Source organism: Gorilla gorilla, chromosome 16 (genome assembly GCF_029281585.2).
Source record: "Gorilla gorilla gorilla isolate KB3781 chromosome 16, NHGRI_mGorGor1-v2.1_pri, whole genome shotgun sequence".
NCBI classification, from domain to species: Eukaryota; Metazoa; Chordata; class Mammalia; order Primates; family Hominidae; genus Gorilla; species Gorilla gorilla.
This window is the reverse complement of record NC_073240.2, coordinates 86,238,987-86,257,270: the sequence shown is the minus strand read 5'-3', so window position 1 is coordinate 86,257,270 and position 18,284 is coordinate 86,238,987. Positions and strand designations below refer to the sequence as shown.

At 46.8% G+C, this 18,284-nt stretch overlaps 1 protein-coding gene, 1 non-coding gene and 1 pseudogene across 4 annotated transcripts in view; 2 read left to right on the top strand and 1 right to left on the bottom strand.

Annotated features, from left to right (window-relative positions):
• Positions 1–11,533: 11,533 nt before the first annotated feature.
• Positions 11,534–18,284, bottom strand: part of SLC28A1 (solute carrier family 28 member 1) — a 59,203-nt gene continuing 52,452 nt past the window's right edge. For 2 of the 3 annotated variants that reach the window (XM_063698788.1, XM_063698787.1), the window contains 4 exons: positions 13,832–13,913; positions 12,678–12,776; positions 12,476–12,587; positions 11,534–12,218 (listed from right to left, as the gene is read on the bottom strand). In XM_063698788.1, the coding sequence (XP_063554858.1) occupies positions 12,146–12,218; positions 12,476–12,587; positions 12,678–12,776; positions 13,832–13,913 (366 nt within the window). In that variant the 3' untranslated portion in view covers positions 11,534–12,145. Of the gene's footprint in view, positions 12,219–12,475; positions 12,588–12,677; positions 12,777–13,831; positions 13,914–18,284 lie in introns of those variants that run through there. The other variant, XR_010131064.1, reaches the window with a different exon arrangement.
• On the top strand, positions 16,197–16,856 carry LOC134757345 (high mobility group protein B1-like; annotated as a pseudogene).
• Positions 17,634–17,740, top strand: LOC115933408 (U6 spliceosomal RNA). Its single transcript, XR_004069260.1, has one exon. It is a non-coding gene; the product is annotated as a U6 spliceosomal RNA (small nuclear RNA).

Sequence of the window (18,284 nt, the reverse complement as noted above, 5' to 3'; positions counted from 1 at the left end):
CTCCCAGCCACTCAGGAGGCTGAGGCACAAGAATTGCTTGAACCCAGGAGGCAGAGGTTGCAGTGAGTGGAGACTGCGCCACTGCACTCCAGTCTGGGCAACAGAGTGAGACTCTGTCTCAAAAAACAAAACAAAACAAAACAAACAAACAAAAAACTGCGTGCAAAAGAATGCAGTTGGTGAATGACTTCTCAGGTGATGACAATATTCTTAAATAGATTCTGGTGATGGCTGTACAACTAAATATACTAAAAACCATTGAATTTTACACTATAGAGTAATTTTAGTATATCATTATATGTCAGTAAAGTTGTTTAAAAGTTAAAAATAATTTGGGAAGAAATAATGACAGTTAAAAAGAAATCTAAGCAACAAAAACAAAAAAACAAGGTATATAGATTTGAAAATGCATAAATTTTTCACATTTTAACATTTCTGATATGGAGATGCATCCTACAAACAATGGAGTGTCACAGTTTAGTTGGGAGTGTTCTTTCTTAGTGGTACATAAAAAATGGCACATCTTACCGTCTTAAATTAGAAGAATTACGGTGATATGTTCAGAAGGAACAAGATGTGCAAGAGGCCAGGTGCAGTAGCTCACGTCTGTAATCCCAGCACTTTGGGAGGCCATGGCAGGAAAATTGCTTGAGCTCAGAAGTTTGAAATCAGCCTTAGCAACACAGGAAGACCTTATCTCTATTAAAAAAAAAAAAAAAGTAAAAATTAGTCAGGTGTGGTGGTGTGCGCCTGTAGTCCCAGCTACTCAGGAGGCTGAGGTGGGAGGATCTCTTGAGCCTGGGAGGTTGAGGCTGCAGTGAGCCATGATTGTGCCACTGCACTCCAGCCTGGGTGACAAAGTGAGACCCTGTCGAAAGAAAAAGGAAAGAGAAAGAAAGAAAGAAAGAAAGAAAGAAAGAAAGAAAGAAAGAAAGAAAGAAGGAAGGAAAGAAGGAAGGAAGGAAGGGAGAGAGAAAAATGTGCAAGATAGGAAATGTAATTATAATATGCTCCATGGCTCACCAATGCACAAGTCTTATAGCCATAATCAGACAGAAACACATTAATGGAATACAGCTTTTTCTGAAAGTTGTATATTACCATGTTGGGAGGAGAAAGGGAGGACAAATGGAATATGGGGTGGTATGAAAGAGTTAATGCTTCATATTCTGTAATGGGGAGTAAAAAGACACTATCTAAAATCACTAATTTGAGAAAATAGCAGTATGGATGCATTACTTAGAAATATGGATGTAAGTAACAGAAATGACTGAAAGAGTTTGAAGGGGAGAAGTCAGGGATGAGGAGGGAATTACCAAAATGTTTTCCTGTTATTGTTGCTGATATAACTATGGTACCATTTGACTTTAAAAATCATGTATCTGTAGTACTTTGATTTGAATGGAAGGGAAAAAGGAAATGTGGAGAGGGAAGGAGGAAGTTGGGGGTTCGCTGTGGATCCTATCCCTTGATCAGGAAGGCTGGGGGCAATGCCCCTACCTCAGGTCCAATGGGAGGGAAAATTGAGCTGCACCTAGGGGGCTGCATTATGCAGAGAGTGACTCCTCCTGTCCACAACCCTGATAGGAGTGCAGTGGGATGGTAGAGCCTGCCAGGAGAATATGTTTTCAGATTCTATCCTCCTTCAGAGGCACCGACCTCCCCCACAAAAGGGAGAGGCTCCCAGCAGCAGCCAAACCCAAGCCCTCCTGGTGCTCTGTGCTCTGCAGCCTCGCAGCCAGGGATCCCAGCTGGGGTGGGGTCAGCCACAGTCCCGCTGAACCAAAGAAACCCAGTCTTCCACTGCTCCATGAGGAACTGCTGTGGAGGCAGCCACCAATGCATCCACCCCACCTGGTGGAAGAAGTGAGACTGCAGCGCGAGTGTTCCAAGAGCTTCTGTATTGGGAAAAATCACTACTTTGCTACTTTACTGATACAAGGTGTTCCTCAGTTTCATCTTCTTGTATTCCAGATGCTTCACGGTCAGACATCTTTGATTGCTGTTCTGGGGCTCTTCCAGTTATCTGTTGCTATGGAATAAACATCCCAAACCCGTTGCATAAAACCACTACCATCCATTATGCTCTCAGATTCACCGTCTCAGGAATTTAGATGGGCACCAAAGGGGATGGCTTGTCTCAGTTCCATGACGTCTGAGGCCTCAGTGGGGAAGATTCGAATGGCTGTGGGCTGGAACCATCCAGAGGATTTTCCCTCGTGTCTGGCACTTGGGCTATGATGACTTGCAGGCTGGGCTCAGCTAGGACAGTTGACCTGGTGCGTACACGTTACTCCTCCAGATGACTTGGGTTCCTCACAGCGTGGCAGCCACAGAGTAGGGAGAACTCTTTCTTTGTGGTGGGTCAGAGTGCTAAGAGTGAGTGTCCCAGTGAACAAGACCAAAACTGCCTTGCCTTTCACGACCCAGCCTCAGAAGTCACATGGCATCATTCCTACCATGCTGTATTTCTCAAAGCAGTCACAAGCCTGCCCAGATTAACAGGGAGAGGACATAGATCTGACTGCTTAATGGGACGAGTGTTAGAAAATTTGCAGCCATGTCATAAAAATACCACAATGACTCAGTATTATTAATTAAAATAAAAATAATGTAAAGTATTTTACACATATCATATACCTGTTTACTAGACAGATCAATGAGGAAGCCAACGTGCTATGATGGTTAAGTATCTGGCATTAAAACCAAACAGAACTGGGTTCAAAACCTGGCTCAGCCGCTGAACTGTGTGCCCTTGAGCAAACCACTTCACTTCTCCACGTCTCAGTTGCCTTGTTGGTAAAATGGGGATAATAATATCTACCTCACATAGTTTGTTTGTTTTTAAGGATTACACGGACAGCATATGGAAATAACTTGTCCCACAATAAGCATTCAGAAAATGTTAGTCCCTTTTTCCCTAAATTATTTCAAGCGCTACATTTCCATTATTTCTATTGTCTCAGATTTTTGAAGATATGCTATCATTTGAAATCTTTATAGATAAATGGAAAGAATGGTTGCTTTCATCAGGAAACAACACCCCCGATCTCATGGGAAACTGCTCCTCCTTCCCTTTCTGTTCAAATAGGAGCTGCCAGCTTCTACCTCCCTGGTCACAGTGATTGCTTCAGGGGTGGGCAGAAGAGCCAGGCCACACTGATCACCCTATCCCATTTTCTAGGCCTCAACAATGGGTCTGGAGGAGGGCACATGGCCCTGACAGATCAATCACATTCTTGGAGGTTTGCTTTCTTTGCCACAACTAGCTATCAGGAAAACAAGCTAATATATGAACCCATGATTTTCTGATGGCCATGGTCCAATCTTATGGAGAAATCCAATTCAGTAGAAGGAGGTCACAGTGCAGGAAGACACAAACACAACAAAAGCAGGAACTGAGCGGTAGGCAGAGCCCTAGAGTCACGAAGTCCCCAGGCCCAGCTGCCTGCAGCTACACCCTCATCCTTCCTGGTGCCCATACATTCCCCTTCTCCTAAGCTATTTGATTTGTTTTCTGTCATTTGCAACCAAAAGAATCCTAAGTAATATACCCCTCTGATTTATACATTTTTTACAAATAAGGTAAATCATTCATAAACTCCAGTACTTTCACTATTATATTTTTCTACTTTTCTTATTTATTTTTGAAACTGCATCTTGCTCTGTCACCCAAGCTGGAGTGCAGTGGTGTGATCACAGCTCACTGTAGCCTCACATTCCTGAGCTCAAGCAATCCTCCTGTCTCAGACTCCTAGGACTGCAGGTGCTTGTCACCATGCTGGGCTAATTTTTAAATTTTTGGTGGAGACAAGGTCTCGCTATCTTGCCCAGGCTGGTCTTGAACTCATGGGCTCAAAGCAATCTTCCAGCCTCAGTCTCCCAAAGTGCTGGGATTACAGGTGTGAGCCACCTGGCTCAGGCTTTCCACTGTTATAAAGGGATCAATTAATTACAGTGACACACCTCTAAGTGATAAAACCCACCAGCTGTTGAGAGCTCTTGACATGAACTTCCTGAGACTCCTAACAGTTTAAGTCATTGAAGATGATTCACTGAGTTACGGAACTTTTCAGAAGGAGGCCCTGTCTTTTCCATACCAGCCATTAGACTTTCTCACCTCTGGGTTCTGGGCCTACCTGGAGGACCCTGGTCCCAGCCTGCAGCATCGGGCCACACTCTGGCTCAGAGCAGCTGACACTGAAATAATGACATGCCCCAGATCCAAAGAGGATTAGAGATTAGAAATATCTGCCCTCTGGGCACTGCCTAAGAAAAGATCCCTTGAAAGCGGTATGCTTTGATGGAGCTTATTTGTCTTCTAATTGATGCGATGGCATTGGAAAGAATAGTTTGGTAATATAAACAATGGACTCCTCTAAAAGTAGAAAAGAATCTTATTGAGGAAGGAAGTTTCAAGGGATAAAAGCAATCTTTTGTTTATAAAGTGAATTTTCTATCTTTAAATAACTTTTCTTTATACTTTATTATTAAAATTTTTTTTTATTTTTTGAGACGGGGTCTCACTCTGTTCCCCAGGCTGGAGTGCAGTGGCACGATCACAGCTCACTGCAGGCTCGACCTCCCAGGAGTGGCTGGGACTACAGATGTGCACCACGACACCAGGCTAATTTTTTGTATTTTTTTGTAGAGACTTGGTTTCACCATGTTGCCCAGGCTGGTCTCTAACTCCCGGGCTCAAGCGATTCTCCTGCCTCGGCCTCCCAAAGTGCTGGGATTACAGGCGTAAGCCGCCGTGCCCAGCGACTTTTCTGTTTTCTTGGAAAAAGAAAAACAGAAGTTTTGCTGGGATAAAAATGTGTCCTTTGTCAGTTGGGGCTGAGTGGAGGAAGTAACCTGCGTGGTAGCATCTCCAGCCTGGTCAGGCTCACTCATGGTCCGTCACTGAAGCACGTGGAGTCATTGGATGCAAGGAATTTACTGATATGTAGGAGAGTGTGTAGCAGCATTTCGTGTGTCCATCTGGTTGGCAGTCTTGATCTGTGGGTTACTGCCTTCTTACTTGTAGATGAGAAATGAGTCCCACCTTGGAAAGATAGGAAAGGTGTCTGTATGGAGAGCAGATAGCCACACAGCTTGTGTGAGGATGAGAAAACTGCTCCAAGCAGTCCTTGTGGGATCATCTCTTCCTTGTTCTTTTTTGCTCTAAATATAATTTGCAGTGTTTGGCAGGTGGGAGGGGAGCAGGATGGGACCTGAGAAGCCTGTCCTTCTAGCTCCTGTTCTAGTTCCTTGCTGTTCTTCAAGGGGAGGGAACATGGATCTTAGTGGGTAGACTGGGCCACACTTACCAGTGGATCAGGTCACCGTGTGTTGAAAGGTTATACACAGCACATGGACCTCTGCCGACTCCTGCTTCTGTAAGCCTGAGGCTGGAAGCTGCTGTGAGCCTCCCTTGCCTCGCCTTGCCTTCTGTCTCTGGTGTTTTCCCATCATGAAGCTAAATTGGAAAACTTTGCAGTTTGGCCATCTGGCTCTCTTTCCACTTCCCCTCGGATATGTATCAGGAGTCTCTCTTTTTTATCTGAAGTCTTGGAGGCCAGTGGGAGGTATGTTTCAGATTTAGACTTTGTCAGGAGGAGTGGGCCCATTTAGGACTCCAGGTGAATGTACCAGCCCCATGTTACCAGAGAACCAGGAGTGCCAGGCAGGGATGATGGGCAGTTTGTTAATAATAGCTTGTTCCCATTTGTTCATCAGGATCCCCGCAGGAAAGAGGCAAATCTGCTCCTTCTTGCCACCTATCTTATTCTTCCTGTCTACTAGCAGGCTCATATAAGAGATCCCAAATAATAACATAAAGGAGATAGAAACTTATTCCCCTCTCACATAGTTTGTGCTGTCGTGGCAGTCTTGCTCTGCAAAGACATCAGGACCCCAGACTCCTTCTTTTTTTTTTTTTTAATTTTTTTTTTAAGACAGGGTCTTGCTCTGTCACCTGAGCTGGGGTGCAGTGGGTCATGGCTCACTGAAGCCTTCACCTCCCAGGCTCAAGCCTGTCTCAGCCTCCCAAGCAGCTGGGACTACAGGTGCCCACCACCATGCCCAGCTAATTTTTCTCGAAGGGGTTTCACCATTTTGCCCAGGCTGGTCTCAAACTCCGGGGCTCAAGAGATCTGCCCACCTTGGCTTTCCAAAGTGCTGGGACTACAGAGGCGAGCCACGGCCTCAGGCTCCCTTTAACTTGAAGCTGCTCCATCTCTCGGGTGTTGCCTTTGTCTTCATGGTCCAAGCTTGCTCACCTTCCCATCTGCATTCCAACTGGCATGGAGCAAAAATGTGAAATATACCAGGAACGTGTGGGATGTCCCCATTTATCTAAGGCAGGGGTCAGCAACCACAGCCTGCAGGCTGGCCACCTGTTTTTGTAAACAGGCTTTATCGGAACACAGCCACTCTGTTTGTCTATGGCTGCTTTCAACTACAAGTGCAGAGTTGAGTAGTTGCAACACAGCAATATGGCCCACGAAAGCTGAAATATTTACTATCTGGCCCTTAAGAAAAAGTCAACAGAACCCTCTTCCAAGGGCATGATGGGAGGCTGCCTACTGGACTTCTGCTCACACCCCACTGGCCAGACCATGGCCACCCCTAGCCCAGGAAGGTTGAGAAATGTAGTCCTTTTTCTTTTTCTTTTAAGACAGAGTCACTTTTGTCACCCAGGCTGGAGTGCAGTGGTGCTATCAGCTCACTGCAGTCTCAATCTCCCAGGCTCAAGTGATCCTCCCACCTCAACCTCGTGAGTATCTAGGACTGCTTGCACACATCGTCATGCCCAGCTAATTTTTTATTTTTTATGGAGACAGGGTCTCACTATGTTGCCCAGGCTGATCTTGAACTCTTCCCACCTCAGCCTCCCAAAGTGTTGGGATTACAGGCCTGAGCTACCGCGCCTAGCTGAGAAATGTAGTTTTTATTGTAAGTGGCCACATGCCCAGCTGGATTGTCAGTTTTTACTAAAAAAAAAAAGGAGACTGGCCACTGGAAGACAGCCAGCTGTCTTTCTACACGGGTCAAGTGTTCTTCAGCCTGATGTTGGTGCCTGATATTTTAAAATTTTGAGTTTATGAATGAGATCCTTGCTATTCACTCATAGCCACGTTGATTTCTATTGTTGCCTCTGCCTTTCCTTCCTCATTAGGATATTTTGCCCAGCAGAGACAGGGTTCAATCCAAGCGCTGCCTTTCCTTGCAGAGTCTCTTTCCTAAATGGCTTTATTCTCAAGTGTGGGACAATCACCTGGCTGCGCTGCCTCCCCATCCCTGCCAGTGACAAAGTCTCTGTTGGCAAATTGTCCCCATTCCACCATTCCATATCTTTGTCAGAACTTCATCCAAAGCTGCAGTTTCTCTCTCTCAGGAAATGGAAAGCAACCTCCAGGCAAGGTAGGAACTTGTTGCACTCCTTGGTGGTGGGCAATTAGGATGCCCCTGTAGATAAGGTCCTTCCCACCCCATTCCTGCTGTGTCCTAGAGATAGTGCCTTTATGATCCAGGCCAGGACTTTCTCTCATTCTCTCCTAAATGACAACTGCTCTTCAAATTATACCCTCAACATGCAAGCCCTCGGATTTGAGGATTTCTCAAGCAGGCATGTAGCTTCTTAACACCCTTCCTAAGGCTGGGCACAGTGGCTCAAACCTGTAATCCAAGCACTTTGGGAGGCAGAGATGGGTGAATCACTTGAGGCCAGGAGTTCAAGACCAGCCTGGGCAACACAGAGAGAGTCCCCGCCATCTCTACAAAAAAAAAAAAAAAATTAGCCGGGCATGGTGGCACACACCTGTAGTCTCAGCTACTTGGGAGGCTGAGGTGGGAGGCTGAGGTGGGAGGCTGAGGTGGGAGGCTGAGGTGGGAGGACCCCTTGAGCACAGGAGGTCCAGGCTGCAGCAAGCCAGGATTTTTGCGCTACTGAACAGCAGCCCGGGCAACAGAGGCCCCATCTCAAACAAAACAAACAACAAAGCAAAACACCCTTCCTAATAAGTCTGCCTCTTTCAAATATCCTCCTAAGACCATATCCAATCTTTAGTCTCATCACAGCATCTTGGTTCCACCCATGAGATCATATTTACCATGCTGTGTTCTGGCTTCATCTTCGACTTGCTCTTGACTCATGCACTGTCTGCACACAAATGCAGAACAGCTTCGAATCAGGTCTGGAGCAAATTTTGAAACCCTGCTATGTGTTATGTGAGAAACAGCTGAAAGAACTAAGGGTGCCTGGCTCAGAGAAGGGAAGCCTGGCTGGGCTTCATCTTCATACACTTGAAGGATTGTCATGTGGAAAAGGGATTAAACCATTTCTATAAGTTTTAAGACTTGACTTTTTAAAACTAATGGGCAAGTATTACTTTGGTAAGTAGGAAAAAGACAACAAAGATATACATATGAGATGAGACCCATTCAGAGTGGCCCAGAATGGCAAAACTGGGATGGATCAAAGCAAAACACTTTTTGATGCAAAATCAAAAAAGAACCTTCTCAGAAGTGGAGCTCTCCAATGTGGAGTAGCAATGAGAGGCGTGAGGTTATTATCTTGATGAGGTTTAAGCAAATGATGAATGACTGCTTGATTTCAAGCAGAATAGGGGGTTAACAAAGTGACTATCCTAGGCAATGTCCTTCTCATTACAAAGAGGAACCTTCTCAATTAGTTTAGGTTAGAGGGGATTTCTGGAAAGAATTTGGCTGTCATGGAATCCAAGGAAAAGCAGAACAACTGGGCTGCAGTAAGGGAGGGAATGAGATCAGCTCCAAGCCGTAGCCCCACCGTGGTGACTCAGCTCCCAGCTCTGTTTCTGGGTTTTATAATTCATATTCCTTCCCAAGAATCCAAAAGGCCATTGGCAAGAGTACAGATTTGGCCTGCCCTGAGTCAGGCATTCAATCCTGGTTCAATAGCAAATCACTCATGGGAATGGAGTCTCATGACTCAAACATAAAAACATGGTGACAGAGGCCATCCATACAGTGGGTGTAAACATTCTCAGAAAAGCTGGATGGGGAGGTAGACACCCTCAAAATGATGTTTAAGGTCCTCTCCAACCTCAGGGCTCACTAATCCCAAGTCAAAAGTAATTTCAAGCAGATGATATTCTTCATATGGTTGCAAAGAGGTCAGGACTAATTAACATTCAGCTGAAGGCATGAGCTTGAATTAAATTGAGGGGGCAGCAGAGGTGAGGGCAGGGCCACGGGAAGAAAGGGGCAGAAGGGGGGTCAATGTAGCCCATTAGTCAACTCACAGACCTTGGCATGTTGCCTATTGGGACATGCATTGTCTAGGACAGAGTTACCCATGGGCTGAATTACAAGTTATACAGCATCTGTGTCCATGCAGTTTTTTTTCCCATGCCATTTAAAAAATAAACTATTAAATTTTAGAATAGTTTAGACTTACAAAATGTTGCACCAATACTACCGAGCTCCCATATATCCCACAACCATTTTCCCTTCTTGTTAATAGCTTACACTACTATGTGCTATGGTCTGAATGTTCATGTCCCCTCAAAGTTCATATGCTGAAATCCTAGCCCCCAAGGTGAAGGTATTAGGAGGGGGGGCCTTTGGGAGGTGATAAGGTCATGAGAGTAGAGCCCACATGAATGGGATTAATGTCCTTATGCAAGAGGCCCCAGGGATCTCATTAGCCTCTTCTGCCATGTGAGGACACAGGGAGAAGGTGCCACCTATGAGAAACAGGCTCTCACCAGGCACAGCATCTTCTAGCACCTTGATTTTGGACTTCCCAGCCTCAAGAGCTGTGAGAAATACATTTGTGTTGTTTATAAGCTATCCCATTTATGGTATTTTGTTATCAGCCAAAACTGACTAAGACAGAAGGGTACAGTGTGAGCCCTATATTCAAGTGGCCTGCAGTCTTCTAGGGAAGGCCACTGGCCACAGAATGAGCGTGCAGGGAGTCCAGAGAAGGGGGTCAAGGGCAGTCCTTGGGCTGTTCCATGACCCAGCTAGTGGGGCTGAGGCCAACATACGGGCAGGGAAGGGGCGGAGGGCCAATCCTTGGAGAGGATTGTGTTGTCCATATCAACAGGGCACCCTGCCCACAGCCCAAGGGCAGCTGGAGCAGGTGGCAAGGACTGAGGGAGGGCTGCAGAGAGAAGGCAAGAGCCTAGCTGGAGCTACAGGAGTCAGGCCAAGCCTCCACTCTGTGGAGCTAAGGGAAGGACACAGGCCCTGAGGATGGGGACCCAGGTCAGCCTGTGGGGGTCACAAGGAGCAAGGCTGCTGCCCACTGGAACCAAAGTCTGTGGCAGAACAGAAACAGGACCTGGCTCACTGGGGCTGAGCTGAATAACTGCTGCCCAGGGCTCCATCCTCCCACTGCCCTAGGTCAGGGCCAGCCCCAGCTAGGAAGGAAGTTGGACCTGGCAGGTAGGGGTGAGGGTGTAGGGGCCCAGCAGCCACAAGGACAGGGTGCATCGCAGGTCCTGGAAGCCAAAGCTGCTGGGGAAAGTGAGAACTGAGATGGGAGCAGGGCAGGCGGCAGGGAGATGGAGAGGGCATGCTGGTGATAGGAACTCCAGAAATGAAGGCAGGGGAGGGACATCGGGCCTCACCTAGTGGCACAGAGGGCTTGGGGTGGGGAGGAAAGGCAGGGAGGGAGGTGAGGGCGGGCCACACATCAGGGTTCCCTGAACACCAGCAGCCCAACAGAGAGGCCCCACATCACAGTTTGTGTTATGACCTGAAAATACAGAAGATGCATGAGGAGGGGCTCCCCTCAGATGGGCTCGGGGCACCCCTATACCACCCAGAACTAGGTGGCCTGGCTCAAATCCTGCCTCTGCCTCTTCCCAGCTCTGTCCCTTTAGGCACATAACTTAACCTGTCCGCGACTCCGATTCCTCAACTAGTGACCATAATAACACCTACTGCATGAAGTTGTTGTAAGGATTGAGTTAAAACATATAAAGCGCTGAGAACAGTGCCTGGCACACAGTGCCACATAAGCATTTGCTAACGTTACAGTTGCCTACAGTAAAGCAGTTTGGACATTAGCCAATATTTCCCAAGTTGTATTCCACAAAATCTTCAACTGAGACACTTCCATCAAAAAGGTTCTTACGGGCCAGGTACGGTGACTTATGCTTATAATCCCAACACATTGGGAAGCCAAGGTGGGCAGACTGCTTGAGTCCAGGAGTCTGAGACCAGCCTGGACAACATAGCAAGACCTCATCTCTACCCAAAAAAAAAAAAAAATATGTATATATATATATATATATAACATACACACACATATATATATGTGTGTATATATATATAAATTAGCTGGACATGGTGGTACGTGCCTATGATCCTAGCTACTTAGGAGGCTGAGGTGGGAGGATCGCTTGAGCCTGAGAGGTTGACACTGCAGTGAGCCATGATCACCTCACTGTACTCTTGCCTGGGTGACAGAGTGAAAAGGTTTTTATGGTCAAGTAAATGTGGAAAAAACCACCAAGCTCTGACAAGTTCACAGTTAAAAAAACAAAAAAATAAACAAACAAAAAGTCTAAACAGCCCTCTCTAAGTTTATTTAACCCAGTGGTTCCAAACCTAGTCCATCATGGAACCCTCTGAACGCCTCCCAGGACAGTGTGCCATGGGACCTCAGTTTGGGAAGCACTCTGAGGAAAGGCGGGAAGGGTTTCTCTGAAAGCAGAGAAAGAGGTGACACCACCCAGCAGGGGAAGCCACAGAGAGATCCTAGTGCCCAGGAAGTAGGGAGGGGAGGAGGCTTTGGTGTGCGGCCCACAACAGAAGGGAAGGGGCATGTGAGGGACCCCAGGAGAGGGGGGATAGAGAGGACCAGGGTGCTGTTTGGATGTGGAGGGGAAACGGGAGGAGGCAGAAGTGACCCTGAGAATTCACACTGGGGGAGTTAGGAGATGGGGGAGCAGGAAGGGGGATGGAGTGGGACATGTCCTTCCTTATGTCCTCACTCACTCTCTGCACACTCACTCCATGACCCCTTCCCAATTGTGGGATTGAGCTGGGTCTAAGTCCCGTGGCTTCCCTGAAGAGGGCTCTGGGAAAGGGAAGGTGGGGACAGATGGTTCCTGGGGGAGAACAGCCCTCAGAAGCACAGAAGCACAAACACGTTCTGTCCTCGCTATACACAGATCGTGTGGTTGTAAAACCGACAGCAGTTGTCCAGGGCCTCTGGGCTGAACTCTGGGTTGATGCTAAAAAGAAAGCAAAGATTGCAGTGTGAGCTCCAGGCCTGGTTCTGCGGGCCACCACCAGGCTGTGCAACACTGGGAACATTGTTTCAAGTCTCTGGTCCACCCTTCCTCCATTGGTCCTCGAACCTTCACTTCCCCATTAGCTGTAGCCATAACATTTCTACCCTCACCCTGGTACCAAAGGCATCCCCCCCAGCACTCAGGCATTCTGTCTATCACTGTGGGTGCCCTGCAGGTCCCAAAGCCCAGGCCCTCACCTCTGGAAGGCCTCACGGCAGCACTGGTAAATCTCAAAGCTACTGCTGCTGAGGGTCTTGTTCAAGAGGGACATGCAGTCAACTTCAGCCCCCCTGGGCACGTAGAGGATCCCTGTAGAGGGAAAGTGGTGGGTGGGCAGGGCCCCCGGGCTAGCCAGAAAGTCAGGGTTCCACCTTGTGAGCCTGCCAGGCCTGCACTCACCTGCCATACAGGCGTTCACCAGGGACACACAGGCTCCCGTGAAGAGCGCCCGGAGCACTATCTGGGAGAAGTCGCTCTTCCGTTGGGGGACCATGGAGGCTGCAAGGGGACAGAAGTGCTCAGGGCCAGGGAAGCTGTGTCCCTCTCTGCCCGTGTTCCGCAGCTCGGGCTGCATCTGCTGACCTCCCTTCCTCTTCTATTAATAGACGGCCAGAGGGACAGACGTTGTCCTCCTGACAGCTTGCTGAGCTCAGGAGTTCTCTTTGGCCTGGCTTGGACCCCTAGGCAATGCCCCACATCTCCCTACACACCATGAGTGGCAGATGCAGGAAAAGAATGTGAGTTTGGAGTCAGGCAGACCTGGGATTAAATACAAGCTCAGCCACTCACTAGCTGAGTGACTTGGGCCACCACTTCACTTCATGAAGACTCAGTTTCCTTCTTTGTAAAGTGGGGTGATTATACCACCAGGCAGTGTAGCTGCCAGGACTGGAAATGTTATTTGTAAAGAACTGAGAACTGTGCAGACCCTTCGACCTTAGGCCCCACCAGGCCTGCCTGCCTGTCCACTGTGGGTGTGGGAACAGGCAGGCCAAAGCCTTGGGGACAGGCAAGCACCACACCTCCCGCCCCTGAGCCAGGCTTGGCCTTCAAGGCCCAGGTGCTAACTTCCTGGGCCACCAGCAGCAGCAGAGAATCAGAATTCTAGGGCTAGGAGGAAACTCTATGAACATCTTTTTCTTTTTTCTTTTCTTTTCTTTTTTTTTTTTTTTTTTTGAGACAGAGTCTCGCTCTGTACCCCAGGCTGGAGTGCAATGGTGCGATCTCAGCTCATCCTCGTGCCTGGGTTCAGCCTCCTGAGCAGCTGGGATCACAGGCCTGCATCACCACGCCTGGCTAATTTTTGTATTTTTAGTAGAGATAGAGTTTCGCCATGTTGGCCAGGTTGGCCTCAAACTCCTAGCCTCAAATGATCCACCCACCTGGGCCTCCCAAAGTGCTGTGATTACAGGCAGGAGCCACCACACCTGGCCTCTATGGCCATCTTGTTTGGGTCCTGCTTTAGACAAATGAGACAATTGAGGCCTACATGTCCCGAGCAAGTTCAAGTCCCAGACTCTCCTAGACACTGGTGAGGCCCTGATTAGACTCACTCAAGCCTCCCAGCATGATCCCAATGGAGCTGAAATTGGCAAATCCACAGAGGGCAAACGTCGTGAGGACTTCAGCTCTGACCTGAAAATACAGCAGATGCATGAGGAAGGGCTCCCCTCAGATGGGCCTGGGGCACCCCTATAACACCCAGGCTCCCTGGCCTTAATTTTACCCACTTCTTACATGTAATTGACCTTCGAGTCCTCTGTGCTGCCGCTTCCCCAGACTTGCAATCCCACCTCTAAGTTGACTCAAACTGCACCACATCAAAAACATAGCTCCCCTCTCTTATCTGTCTTTCAACGTTTTTTGTTTGTTTCTTTTTTTGTTTTTGTTTTTGTTTGAGACGGAGTTTTACTCTTGTCACCCAGGCTGGAGTGCAGTGGCACAATCTCAGCCCACTGCAACCTGTGCCTCCTGGGTTCAAGCCATTCTCCAGCCTCAGCCTCCCGAGTAGCTGGGATTATAGGTGCCCGCCACCACGCCCGGCTAATTTTTTGCATTTTTAGTAGAGATGGGGTTTCGCCATGTTGGGCAGGCTGGTCTCAAACTCCTGACCTTTGATGATCCGCCCACCTCAGCCTCCCAAAGTGCTGGGATTACAGGTGTGAGCCACCACACCCAGCCTGTCCTTCAACCTTTTAATCTTCATTACCAGCCTTTCTGGATGGGGTTCAGTTTTCTTAGTCCTGTTGCTTTGGCCCTACTAAGCTCTGTCCTGGGGACATTTGGTGGACAGCCCCTTCCCTGACCCTGCAGTCCTGGGCTTCCAATTCACAGCACTCCTGTGAATGCTCTCAGGCTGAGAGAGGGAGTATGGCCCACAGGAAAGAGTAAGGGATTTGGATCCCAGCCAGCCTGGCTTCTAGGATTGTCTCACCAACGATCAGCTTGAGAAGTCAGTCACTTCTTTCAGTGTCAGTTTCCCTGTCTGGAATAGGGGAATAATAGTACTTGCCTGGGAGGGCTGTAAAAAGGATTATATAATGTACGGGAAACACCAGGCAGACAGTAAGTGTTCAAACACAATAGTTATTCGCTTTTGTTCTTAACAACTGTCCTATTTCCCAGAAAGAAGTTTTAAGAGCCAAAATGAAATAATTTGAAAACAAAATTGGTTTATGGGTACAAAAAAATAGTTAGAATGAACGAATAAGAGCTAATATTCTATAGCACAACAGGGTGACTATAGTCAGTAATGACTTAATTGTACATTTAAAAATAACCAAGAGTATAATTGGATTGTTTGTAACACAAAGGATAAATGCTCGAGGGGATGGATACCCCACTCTCCATGATGTGCTTATTTCACATTGCATGCCAGTATCAAAGCATCTCATGTACCTCATAAATATTTACACCTACTATGTACCCACAAAAATTAAAAATTATTTTAAAAATTGGTATAGAACCTCCCCTCACACTATATAAAAATTAATTCTAGATAAATATTAATATTTTAAGCAAAAATGATAGAAAATATAGGATAATAAATATAGTTACAAGGTACTATTATTACTCTTATTTTGGAGAGGAGCAAACCGAGGCTCAGAGAGGTTAAGTAACTAAGGAAGTTCAGACAGCAAGAAGGTAGCTGTATCAGAATTTGAACGCAGTTCTGACTCCAAAGCTCATGGTCTGAATTATCTCATCACATTATTTCACGAATTTAACACTTTCCAGATAACTTTCTTTTTCTTTCTTTCCTTTTTTTGAAAACTTCTGCCTCCTGGGTTCAAGCGATTCTCATGCTTCAGCCTCCCAAGTAGCTGGGATTACAGGTGTGTGTTACCACACCTGGCTAAGTTTTCTATTTCCTGTTTGCCATGTTGGCCAGGCTGGTCTCAAACTCTGGGCATCAAGTGACCCACCCTCCTTGGCCTCCCAAAGTGTTGGAATTACAGGCATGAGCCACTGTGCCCAGCCGCACTTTCCAGATAATGTTCTAAGTTTAGAAATAACAGAAGAAATCACAAAAGAAAATATTTGGTATAAAATCTATGTTAAAAAAAAACAAATCCCAGCCGGGTGCAGTGGGTCACGCCTGTAATCCCAGCACTTTGGGAAGCCGAGGTGGGTGGATCACAAGTTCAGGAGACTGAGACCATCCTGGCTAACATGGTGAAACCCCATTTCTACTAAAAATACAAAAAATTAGCCAGGCACAGTGGCGGGTGCCTGTAGTCCCAGCTACTTGGGAGGCTGAGGCAGGAGAATGGCGTGAACCCAGGAGGCAGAGCTTGCAGTGAGCCGAGATCACACCACTGCACTCCAGCCTGGGCAACAGAGCGAGACTCCGTCTCAAAAAAAAAAAACAAATCCCAAATGCTGGGTCAAGTGAGAGCTGACAGGCACTGGGTGACTCTGTGCCTCACTGAGGAAAAATAACTAAACATGGGCAGAAGAGACCCTAAGAAGCCAAGAGGCAAAATGTCATTATACGCACTCCCTGTCCAAGCTTGTTGGGAGGGACACGAGAAGAAGCACCCAGATGCTTCAGGCAACTCCTCAGAGCTTTCAAAGAAGTGCCAGAGAGGCAGATGACCATGTCAGCTAAACAGAAAAGAAAATTTGAAGATGTGGCAAAGGCGGACAAGGCTGGCTAGGAAAGAGAAATGAAAACTTACATCCTTCCTACAGGGAAAACAAAAAAGAAGTTCCAGCATCCCAATGCGCCCAAGAGGCCTCCTTTGGCCTCTTCTTGTTCTATTCCAAGCATCACCCAAAAATCAAAGGAGAACATCCCAGCCTATCTGTTGTTGATGTTGCAAAGAAAGTAGGAGAGATGTGGCTATAAAACCGCTGTGGAGAATAAGCAGCCTTAGAAAAAGACACCTGCAAAGCTGGAAGAAAAATACAAAAGGGATATTGCTGCATACCGAGCTAAAGGAAAGCCTGATGTAGCAAAAATAAGGGAGCTGTCAAGGCTGAAAAAGAAAGAAAAAAGAAAGAATAGGAGAAACATGAGAAAGAGGAAGAGGATGAGGGGGAAGGAAAGATGGGGAAGATGAAGATGATGCATAAGCTAGTTCTAGTAGTTTTGTTTTTTGTATATAATGTATTTAACCCCCCCGCACTAAATTCATTCCTTTTAAAGAAATAAATTAAAATGTAAGGCCATGTAAGATTTGTTTTTAAACTGTACAGTGTCTTTTTTTTTGCATAGTTACATACTACCCAATGTGTCTTTAGATAACTCTGTCCTGGTGGTATTTTCAATAGCCACCAACCTTGCCTGGTGCAGTATGGGGGTTATAAATTGGCATGGAAATTTAAAGCAGGCTCTTGTTGGCACACAGCACACATTAGTTATGTATGTGGATGGTAGTGCCTTCATCTTTAGTTGTCTCTGATGCAGCTTACACAAAATAGTTGCTGTTCTGTTAACTAAATACCACTGGAGCCGGGCGTGGTGGCTCATGCCTGTAATCCCAGCAATTTAGGAGGCCAGGGCAGAAGGATTGCTTGAGGTCAGGAGTTTGAGACCAACTTGGGCAATACGGCGAGACCCCGTCTCTACAAAAAATGCAAAAGTTAGCCAGGTGTGGTGGCACACGTCTGTAATCCCACCTACACAGGGGCTGAGGCAGGAGGATCACTTGAGCCCAGGAGGCAGAGGCTACAGTGAGCTGTGATTGCACCACTGCACTCCAGCCTGGGTGACAAAGTGAGACCCAGTCTCCAAAAATAAATAAATACATACATACATACATACCACTCAAAAGTTACAGCTGTTTTGTTGACATTCTGAATGCTTCTAAGTAAATACAATTTTTTTAATTAAAAAAAAAACACATTCCTGTGCTTGCTTCTTGTGCACATATATTAAAACTTCAATGATACAAAGAAGATTAGCATGGCCCCTACCTGAGGATGACACGCGAATTCATGAAGCGTTCTACATTTAAAAACCAAAAAATAAATTTCCTTATACAACATAAAGGGCAATAACAGAAAAGGCTAGGAAAAGTATATATAGAAAATATATCAGAAAAAAGTTAATGCCTTTATAACATAAAGCGTTGATACAAATATTATTGGAAAAAATATGAAGGTACCTGCATCTCTGCTTGCCCACCTACAGTTGTGTTCCACAGAGCAGCCCCAGGCTCCCTCCCTTCCTTCCGTCTCGCTGTCTTTTTCCCTCCCTCCCTCTGTTCCTTCCTTCTTTCCTTTCTTGCTTCCTTCTCTCTGTCTTTTGTTTCCAGACAGGGTCTCACTCTGTCACCTAGGCTAGAGTGCAGTGGCAAAATCATAGCTCACTGCAGCCCCAATCTCCTGGGTCCAAGCGATCCTCCTGCCTCAGTGTCCCAAGTAGCTGAGACCACAGGCGCGCACCACTACACCTGGCTAATTTTTAAATTTTTTGTAGAGACAGGGTCTTGCTTTGTTTCCAGGGCTGGTCTTGAACTCCTGGTCTTAAGTGATCCTCCTGCCTTAGCCTCCCAAAGT